The sequence below is a fragment of the Oratosquilla oratoria genome, chromosome 37 (assembly GCF_046742065.1).
Source record: "Oratosquilla oratoria isolate Oo_2021 chromosome 37, ASM4674206v1, whole genome shotgun sequence".
NCBI classification, from domain to species: domain Eukaryota; kingdom Metazoa; phylum Arthropoda; class Malacostraca; order Stomatopoda; family Squillidae; genus Oratosquilla; species Oratosquilla oratoria.
This window is the reverse complement of record NC_134813.1, coordinates 14,398,310-14,409,924: the sequence shown is the minus strand read 5'-3', so window position 1 is coordinate 14,409,924 and position 11,615 is coordinate 14,398,310. Positions and strand designations below refer to the sequence as shown.

The 11,615-nt window shown below is 36.6% G+C and overlaps 1 protein-coding gene across 1 annotated transcript in view; it reads right to left on the bottom strand.

Annotated features, from left to right (window-relative positions):
- Positions 1 to 3,814: 3,814 nt before the first annotated feature.
- The window catches only part of LOC143019450 (uncharacterized), an 89,904-nt gene continuing 82,103 nt past the window's right edge, over positions 3,815 to 11,615 (bottom strand). The window contains exon 5 of the mRNA XM_076175084.1: positions 3,815 to 4,558. Coding sequence (XP_076031199.1) covers positions 4,090 to 4,558 — 469 coding nt within the window. The 3' untranslated portion in view covers positions 3,815 to 4,089. The remainder of the gene's footprint in view (positions 4,559 to 11,615) is intronic.

Sequence of the window (11,615 nt, the reverse complement as noted above, 5' to 3'; positions counted from 1 at the left end):
TAGTGAGAAACGACTAGTGTGTCGCCATCTTTACGCGACTCTGGACATTTTGTTTTCATTTGAATATCTATGCTGAGAAATACTCATAAATCCCAACATTCCATAATTGAAAAATACAGACTATGCAATGACCATTGCCAGCCAGGTTAATTGCCCAAATCTGCTACCACCAATTCAACTACCACAAACATATCCTCCACCAATGCAACTACCACCAGCACAACCACCACTAACATACCACCAACACAACTACCAGCGCAACCACCACCAACATAACTACTGTCACCAAAACCACCAGCACTACCATAACCACCACTACTATTACCATACATACATACATACATACATACATACATACATACATACATACATTACATACATACATACATACATACATACATACATACATACATATACCAAAGGCTTTTTCTCCCTCACACGGGGGGTAGCCAAAAAGAAAAAGGCATAGAAATCACTCCCACTCATTTCATTTTCCATATATTTCACTTCCCTTCACCATTACCACAACCACCAAAATGACGACTAACCTAACAAGCACCATCATCAGTAGCGGAATCATAATCATCACCGTCGCCACCACTGTCATTATCGACTTCAATGTCATTGTTACTGTTATTATTGCTATCAACATCATCATCGCCATCATTGTCCTCCACGTTATCACTATTATTATTATCAATCATCATATTCTTGTTGTCTCAGGCATAATCATCAGAAAGACAAGGAGCACTTTCATAAATTTAATCAGTATCATTACAATGATCACCTTCATCACTGTCATTATCACCATCAGCACTATCGTCATCACTGTCATCATTACCCATCCTTACCACAACCACCATCATCGTTATTATCGTTACCATCTGCATCATAACCACCATCATCGTCACCATCAGCATTATCGTCACCACCACTATTACCATTATATTCATCATAAACGTCACCATCCATCATCCTTATAATCATTACCATCATCATCATCGTCAACCCACCACCACCACTATCATCATATTAGTATCATCATATTATTGTCATCATATCACCATCGTCATTATCATCATCATTAACATCAACATCATCTTCCTTCGGCTCACTTGTGATTGGCTGGCCGCCCTCGACGGTTGCCGCTGATTGGAAATTTTTTAATTTTGCGGTTATAAAAAGAAGTCTCCTGGTCGCACAGAGCTACAAGTCATTTTTAACGTTCAAGGACAGAAACAAGCTTTGCAATGTCTTGGAAGCCATAACCAACGACTGTCTGGACATAGTGCTTCTTACCCGTCCGAATACGATTTGAAGGTCGTATGCTTCATTACGCATTATTTGTTGGCCTTCACAGAAAATGAGTAGGGTTGCATGACGCCGATAAAGAACATCCAACTTGATCTCCTTGAACTTCTTTGTATATTCATAAAAGCCCGGAGCGCCGTCTTGACACGGGAGTTACACTCAATTGCACCGACAACACAATTATAGAAAGGAATTTCAACGCCCAACACTACTCTCGCGGTCTCCGACCATTCTCGTGTTTGGTCACCAAATTCTGGTCCTTGGACAACACGCTCCTCAACTACGGGAATCCTACACACGTATTAAGCGGAAGGCCTCACTTTCCAATCCAATGCACAGGCCACGGGCGCTAACTACTATCGCCAGCACTAACTGGTACACTGATTTGGCAGTGGCCCGTGTCAAGAGAGTCGATCTGGCAACTGTGTGTTTGTTTACATATAATGAAACAGTATGAATGGGTCGGATCAAACATCATTATCTGTCTATAATATATATATATATATATATATATATATATATATATATATATATATATATATATATACACCAAGATTTCTTTCCCCCTTACAAGGGAGGTAGCCTAGTCAAGTCAAAGGCACGTACCCACTCCCACCCATTCTGCTCCCACCCCCCACCCCTTTATCTTATCTCCTCATGGATGACGGGTCATCCCTGGATTCCGCCAACTGCCCCGGGTCAAACGCAATGCAGCAAGACACAGTACATCCACAACAAGGACGTTTCATTAATACGCGACCCCCTCCATCTCCGTCCCCTTATACAGAAAAAGAGAAGACGTGGAGAAATCCTATCAGGCTGCGTCAAAATATCATTCACACATAATCACCCCCTACCCATCACGCACCCCCCCCCCCCCCGTCCGTGGATAACAGTATCATCTATACACAGTCACTCTCCAATTTACAATTTTCAATATATATGAAGTTGATATGATGTGTTTGTATGTGTATAGATACGATATTTATATAAACAAATAAATAATCAGTGCATAGTATTGATAGCAGTCAAGTGGTGGCTGGTGGGGAGTGGTGTGTCAGTATTTTGTTATGGAAAGGACACTAAACGGCGTGAGATGTGTGGATGTGACGTGAATGCGTCCCATTTTTGTAAGTGTTTTTAACCAATTCCATTTTATCGTGTGCGATTTAATTTGAAAAAATATATATATTGTATTTTCACCTGTCGATAGTTACATATTTTGAGGTAACACACTGTTAAAAGGCGTTAAAAATCGCCGAATTAAATTTACCCTTGGTAAAATTATTTCTATGGCTACTAGGAATTCAAATATCTGAAGCAACCAATGACAATAATTGGATTCGAATCGACGACATAGCGTCTGCTAGTAGAGAAAGCGTGGAACCTTAAAGGTCAACTGAGAAGGTTTTCAAAGAGGTGAATATTTACCAGATGTATGGCTTAGTCACTTTTTGATCAAATAATGCAAAAATAAAATCTGATTATTACGCAATGTGATAAAAAGGCCTATAAAAATATCGGTAGCACACGAACTTTCCGCCCTCCGGCTGTTCTCGTAAGGCTGTGACGTCAATCTCGCTGTTTTCATTCTGATGCATCTATATGCGTGCACTATAAAATGCCGTTTCACTCTGTCAACTTGATCAGTGATCTATCACATTCCGTGTGTTAGCAAGGTTTTATCAAGTATTAAGTTCGAAAATAGTTTATTGTGTCGTCGCAAATTACAACAGTGATTCCACGAAACATTCTGCTGCTGATGGACTTCATTTTCATTCTTTTCCGAAAGGTTCTGTTCGAAAAAAAGGACTGGATCATTCGGTGCAGACGGAGCAAGTCATTGAAGCCTGGATTGCAAGAGAAACTCTGTTCGAAACATTTCGAAAAAAAAGTACACTAGGGACCCTAGCCTTACCGAGTCACTTGGAATTAGCACGAATCCCATTCTAAAGAAGATGCAACACCGACAATTTTTGCCATCGACAAGACTCCAGGTTGGACAATCAAACGCCGTCGAAGGAGCACTGCTATTCTAGAATTCCTTAGAAATTAGTTTAGGTTTATTAGAAAACTTCTTATGTATCATTATTCACTAATTCTCATGTTAAAATCCTTCTGGGATATCACATAACTTCACAAAATCACCAGTGGATTGACTTGACAACACTTAAATGTCTTACATACCTGTTTCTTTTTCATAATAGTTTTCTTTGTTTATTTATTTATTTATTTATTTATTTTTTATTTTATTTTATTTTTTTATCAAATCGCTTAAGATGAAAATTGTTTTTGGGACGTCTTTCCTTAAATGGAAGGTATTCATAGATCATCTCAGTAAGCGAATTTTCAAATATTTCTAACATATGTGCCACAGGTTTTTCACCTCATATTCTCCCCCAGAATATGAGGTTAGGCTTTAGTTCTTTTCGTAGGCTGAGCCATTTCAGGGACGGAATAAAAGGCATGAAAATGTTTAATTTTATTTTTTTAGAAGCTTGAGTCGAATTAGATTGTGGTAGGCCTACCTGAATACAATATTTTCACTAAACTCTATATGAGTTATCATATTTCTTTAAGACCAGTGACCAGTAGGTTTTGTATGTTAACATGACTTGTGTGATTTACATGCTTTACTAATTAACCGTCAACGAAAAAAAAACGAGGCAACTTCCTACAATAAGGTTGAAATATCCTATGATCATCGCGTCATGATTGCAAAAGATAGACATTTTATGAAACAGTAGGTTATCCTCTACAACACCTCTATGGGAGGATCTACTTCGATCTAAGGCCAACCCACGATACCAGGTAACTTGGTTTCCACCCCTCTAGATTACTGAAGAGTCTGATAGAAGGGTCATTCTTTTCGTCAACATGAACATGGGGATAGTATCCTTCCTTCACCATAAGCATGGTGCATGTTTGTGCTACCATACTTGCAAAACCCTTCCTCAAATACTCCTTCTGCGTCCCGAGCAGCCCCATTGCCCCTGTAGTGGACATGCATACCCATGACACTGGTAGGTTCTCATCAGGCGCTCTAACAATACGATCTAGGTCAATAGCGGAACTGTCATTTGCAGGTCCCGTGGTCTCTGAATTGAGGTACACTCCTACGGCTGGCAAACGGAGGCACTGCTGCTGGATCTCGTCCTCTGTAATGCTGGAGTTATAATCCCAGCTATTGTACATAACTTTAACTCCTGTGTGCCCCAGTAGGTTGACATTCACATCAGCACGTGGCCTGTAATGCAAAGAAGTGTTAGAATGTACTTATATTTTCCTCCTAGTATGATATGTTGTAGGTGATTGAGATCACTTAGCAACAACCAGGATATAATATGTACTTACTAAATGTTCTAAAATGAGGGGGTGCCACAGAAATGAACAAGATAACTAGGTGGCAGAAAGAATACTTGGGGAGAATGTGACCTGGTTGAAAGGAGTTAATTGAAATAGGTTACAACTCCTTTACTACCAAATGGGTGCTACGGAAATGTTTGAGAAAACACGGTAGTGGCCAGAACAAAAGAAAAAGCGCCACCAGGTTAAAAAAAAAAGTAGAAACGGGCAGAAAATACCACCACGGTTGATTAGAATTTCGTAACGATAGCTAAGGAATAAAATAGCAGCTAAATTTTGTGCAGCCAAATCAAAGGGTTAGATTGGCACAAACTCCGTTTTTCAAAAGGTGCTATCCTCAAGATAGAATGAAATTGTATATTAATCGACCAGAAAAAAATAGATTTATGCCATCATGAAAGGTATATGGTAGGTTGAAAACTGACTACAGTAGAGTTCCTAATCTAAATAGACCTGCCTTGTGACATTCAAGACTAAATGTATGTGACTCAAAACATGAAAAAACAATAACATGATAATGATGATTTTATTTCATGTACAATAAATCATAAGAGGAGGGATGGAGAGTATGCTTGGAAGACACTGCTAAAGATAGATCCACCATACAGGAGGAAAAGAGGAAGACCTATGGCAATATTTATGGATGTAGTGAAGCAGGATTTCCGGGTGGTGGTGTAACAGAGACTGACGTATAAGAGTGTTGATCTGCTGTAGCTACAACTAATGGGGACAACTAAATAAAAATATGTCTATATAAGTTTCATTTATCATTATTGGTCCCAGTGATATGATATTGTCTATATTTGAATTCAAATTAGCTCTTGATTTTTCACCTTCAAATTGTGTTTGTGTAAGAAGAATATGACTGCAGCACTAGTACTTGTAAGTTTCATTTATCATTATTGGCCCCAGTGGTATGATATTGTCTATATTTGAATATAGATTATCTCTTGATTTTTTACCTTCAAATTGTGTTTGTGTAAGAAGAATATGACTGCAGCACTCGTCCTTGTAAGTTTCATTTATCATTATTTGTCCCAGTGGTATGATATTGTCTATATTTGAATACAAATTATCTCTTGATTTTTCACCTTCAAATTGTGTTTGTGTAAGAAGAATATGACTGCAGCACCAGTCCTTGAGAGACTGGTCATTACTTTCCATTCTGTTTGTTTTCATTCATTAACATTCTCTACCTTAATGAAAATTCCCAAAACATTCAAAAGATGTAACTCCAAGGTTGCTCTTTTTATTTTATCTACATTTTGATCCTTATGAAGTATCTTCTCGAAGACTTCTTATACATTCAACGTATATTCAATCCACTTATCCTTCTCCCTTTCGGAGATTTGTCCCATTGTCATAGTATTTAAACGTAAACTGGTTTCCCACGAATGATCTTTCGTGCTTTGCATCCAAGTTTCTTTCCTAATATTAGAGAACATTTATTTTAGAAGTTTTATCTATTTCCTTTCATAATTCCATGGCTTAACACCGAGTGCTAGTTGGTGGTAGCTGTTGAGAACAGCTTACACGTGGGGCTCGGCCGACAAGATTTGTTGCGTGGGAAGTGATAAAAAAAATGGCAGACGACAAAAGTCACCAACGGAACTGGTGCCAGTGAAATGTGTTTGCAAAAGACATAACCTGTTCTTTTTACCGCGCAGCTCCTTACGAATCTCAGATGTATTTGTTGATTGCAAAAATGAGTTATGTTAATAGTAATAACAGGAGCAGTTGTGCTGATGATAGATTTGGTAGTTTCTGTTGTTGTTCTCTGTTCAATTGTTTATCAATTTATTTTCTCTAGATTCGTTCTCCCCTGGTCACAAATCAATTTTTTTTTTATTTCACTGATGAAATTCTGATAGGTTTAATTACTCAAACTTCTCTGTCAACAGTGTGTGTTGGGCGTTATACAAACATACGGACACGAAGGTAATCTCCGAAGGACGAAACTCAGAATAACGAACGTCACAATAACGAATTTAAATGAATGAATCTCGAAATACCAAAAATATAATAAATGCACAGATACAATAATTATTTTCCATAAATAAAGCGTTTTTGTTTAAAATCAAGTGTACAAGCCATTTATGTTGCGATGTCAGTTGTATAAGAATAGGAGCAAAAGAGGTAAAAACCTTCATAATCGTATTAAAGAGAAACCAAACAACAGCTGTTGTCCCCGTCTGTTTCCCCTCCAGTCTTTCCTTTCAAAATGGTCTCTCTTGTAAAAGAAAAAAAAATAGAAATAGATGTGGGGATTTCCGTGACTAAGAACAAGTTCAAGGATATTCATACATCAACTCGCTGAATGCATCTACTGTACTATATAATCAGCATAGAATATGTACAGAAATAATACAATCTAGATCTACATACCAATAGATAAAATGAAAATTAGATATCTGCACAATGAAATTGCAAGTAAATACTCTTGAAACTTGCTAGAATAAAAGAACAAAAGTAGAAAAAAAATTATGTAGTCCAAAACACAAAACAAATGAAAAAACACATCTGTGTACAATAAAAGATAAACCACAAAAACATTAAAACCACAATGATTCAGCCTGAAGTCTTTTGTAGGATTTTTCCCCTGACTAGAAATCCTGGTCTAAAGTTTGGATATTTTCCAGTCTTTTCCTGTAGATTCATCTGGGTGGTGATGGTGTTCAGCACGTCTTTTTTGAGTTCCATTGGAGCTTTTTCTTCTTCCATTACAGTCACAAATTCGACAATATTTGGTTGAGCCTTGCCTATGGATTGGTTTATATTGTTGTCCCACCCTTCCAGCTTTTTGGTATAGTCTCCCCATATATATTCCACATTGAGATAGGGAACTGTCCATTCAACCATGTGTTGTTGAAGGAGCTTAGTAGTTGGTTAATAAAAGTGGGCTTTATCTGGACAAGGCATCTCTTGAATTGTGTGGTATGTGTTTCGGATGAACTGCCATGGAACATGTGAGAGCTATCAGAGTACGAATGATGTGACAAACTTCTGAAGCAGTCTTATTATGCCTGTTCAGTCCAAGTAGTTGAGTGAAATGGAGGTTGCAGCCTCTGAGTCTTGCGCTGGGGACGGATATTCTGATGACTGGTAATGCCTGTCTCGAAGTCTGTCCCGATGGTAAATGGACTGGACATTAGCCTGTGCGTTTTCATGTTCTGTTTGATTTTCTCAAACACTGTCCTATATGTTTCTAAATTCCATGTATATAAGTCTAATATTTTGGATGGTAGATAAATTTTTGATTTTTTTTTTATGTTCATCTATAATTATCTTATATATTTTCAGTATACTGACGCATTCTGTACACTGTATTATGAGTCTCGGTATTTCTGTATTCGGGATAGTGATAAGGATCCGAGCTGAAACTGAGTTGACAAATTGACTCAAATTCACTTACAACTTTCATCTTTCTATTCCACCTTCCTGCAGCACCTTTGCTATTAGCAGTTATTAACCAAACGCGTTAGTCAAACCCGTTCTAATGGCGGATTCATTTGCTCCTTTTCGTCTGCAATGTTTCGTTAATGTCATTGTTATGGCAACCTTTCTTGCCGAAGTGAGCTTTTAAAGAATTTGGCAAGAAGTCATCACACTGGAGCTATTTTTTCTCACACATCTTACCTCCAACCTCCATTTGTTTAACTAGAATATGACTTCGCTTACAAAAATCTAAACTTCTCTAAGAACATTTCAATAGTATATCTAACATTCGTACAGGTTTACAATCTCCCAGTTCACCATTCAGTTTTGCTATATATATAACGGAAATATAATCTGATATTTGGGAATATGGAAACGAAATATTGTAACGAAGTCGTTTTTACTCAAACGAACTCTCAACTGTCGACGCTGGTGAAGCCCGTGGAAGCCTAATGTGATAACCCCTTTAACGGTATTATCGGAGAACGACGACGCATTTTTCTCCCTAAAATTTCAGTCTGGTAGTTCCATTCTCCGTCATTCTTTTCTAACATTACACCTTTAGCTTTCATTTTGTTTCACTGTATTCCATTACTAAGTTAATGGTCGTAATTAGTGATAGAACGATATAATTATTTTTGCGCTTCCAATCGTACTGCTTTAAACTTCTAATTCCGATACCTGCAATTATCATGATTCATGATTATTTTTAGCCCTGCAGTTGTTTTGGGAAGCAAGTATCTTACAAAGTACATTAATTAATTATTTATTGGAATCGGAAGTTTAAAGGAGTTTCGGAACTCGTATCGAAATCGCCATAAAATTCACATCGTCCTATCAATAGTTATCCGTTATTCGCATCAACAAACTTTTTATATGCTTTCAGCCTAAAGAGTTCGTCAGTATATACATATTTTTTCTAACCGAGAAGATTAGTAATGTTGTGTTTCCTGATTTTCATCGTACCTTATACTGTAATTGTGAAAATTTGGACTTCCTCATCAACGGCTTGGTCCTTAGCCACAGCTGACAATGCGTACAAGACAAACATTACGTCAGAAACCACAACAAACCGACTACAACTAAAGACATCATATTTTGGTACACTTCAAAACCGGCAGTAGTCGAGTACAAACCTACTCTGAACACAGATGAAGAGCATGCCGACAGGAGACCTTTTGGTCCATATCTAGGTCGGATGCGAAAAAAAATCATAATAATAATAAAATAAAAAATAAAAAATATAATAATCTAAATAACAAATATAATACATAAATAAATGCATAGGTATAGTTAAATAATAAACAAACTATCTTGCTGTTATGGACGTACTTGTCTGGAACTTGGAACAATCGACCACAAGATTTAGCTAAAGTGCAATGTACAGTGGCCAATTTAGTTACGGTTGGCGAGACGGCGATTGGTGTGGAATCGTCGTCACTAGTGGAGAACAACATAGACCATGAAGCAAAGAAGAATAGACGTCCCAAGTTACTTCCCAGGATGAGCAACAGTACTGTAGAAATGGACTTGATCATGAGTGATGATGACGACGACGAGACTAACAACATAGCAACAGGAAAAAGGAAACATGACAATTACAGTGAGCCAAATCGATCTGAGAACGGACTACACGAAGTGACCAGTGACATGGATAAGAAACGGCGAACAACACCAGAATATCAGGATGAAAACATACGATACAAGTTGCGAAAACAATGGAACGGTGAGAGAAGACCAAAAATATATTTCCCTACATCCGAATGTGGGAAAATGTGAATATTTACTAGTTGGAAAGTCACTGTCGCACTTGTCATGAGGATGCCGGGTTCGAGTCCTGGGCAGTACCACATTTCAATTTCAGCATGCTGGCCTTTGATGGCTTAGAATTAAAGTGCATTGTGGTTGTTAAAATGTATATATCTTAGTATGTATACACTTAGTAATACCAAAAGCCAAATATAACGTTAAAAACATATGTCTAGACTCAAACCTTCGAAATTTCTAGTAAAGGTAAAAGTACTGGTGTATCTGTATACCAGTGTATCAATCTATCTCACCACAGTAAGATCTATCATTCAATATTCTGCCGCTATATTAGTATTTTACCTTGCATTTTGTATCACATCATTAGAGGTAGTACAGAACGAGAGCATGAGATTAATACTAAGATGTCTAAGAAGTACGAGAATAGAAATAATGAAAATTGTACTGAAATTACTAAGTACAGTATTTATGAAAGAATCGGAGAGTTAACAACCACTGCTGTTGTAAGATCAATCAGACGTGGAGATGATCGTCTTAAAGAAATTGCAGACAAGATAAATAATGATGAAAAAAAAATCATACTCCAATAAACGCTTACGCCAAGAACATATGTAGAATTATAAAGAATTATGATGCAACAAACTATTGTGTCCCCGATTTGACAAAAGAGCTCGTCTGCCCTTGAAATAATGAACCTCTTGATATTGAAATAAAACAGTAAGATTACACGAATTTTGAATATGATAGCTCACAATTACATAAGATATTCCTTTGTAAAATTGGAATATACCCAAAATGAATATAATACATATTTTCTGTGATGTCTGTTGTCGGCGAAAAAGCTGGATGTATTATTATGATTAGGGAATTTTATGGATGAAGAGCGATATTCTAAAAGAATAGAATGTGTTAACATTTTTAAGTGTAAAATGTTAATCAAGGACATGAAATCCATTAAAATCAATGTAACTTTTGTATATATACCGTCACACATGATTTATCTAAACAGGGAACCGGGAAAGGCATCATTGATATAAGTATCCCAAGCACGAAAGAAATGAAACTGAAAATGAGGAAACAGAGAGACACTTGGGACCTAGAAAAATAAAAAATAAATCGTAGTAAAAGAAAGTGAAAGTATGTTACATTATATGAATGTAATTGAAAACTAATTTCACTTACGGACGGCACAACTGTATGTACAACACAATAGTAATGAGATTAAGGTAAGCAAAAGAAAGTGAAAGTATGTTACAGTATATGAATGTAATTGAAAACTAATTTCAGTTACGAACGACACTACTGTGTGTACGACACAATAGTAATGAGATTAAGGTAAGGATATAAATATTATTTGGAATATGATAAAAATACTGATGGGATTGCTTGTAAACTTGGTCATGAAAATAAATGCCAATCATTACAACACTATGTCATGAAATGCACAGAGCTATGTGAACTTAGAAATAATAGCATAAAAGAATGTTCTTATTAGTATCTTACATGATAACAAAAGAGAAGATTAAAATTTTCTTAAACAAAATCAAGTTATGAGATATTATGTATTAATAACTAATGCATTGGTTTTAAAGATGTAACATTCCATTTTTGTTGAATGGGTGCAATAACAAGCTATGCCCCCTTTTGATGTAATTACGCATTATGTCAATAAACATTGAAAATAATGATAATACTTTGGTATTAGCTTCCCATTCTTTTTAATTGATAAAAGATTT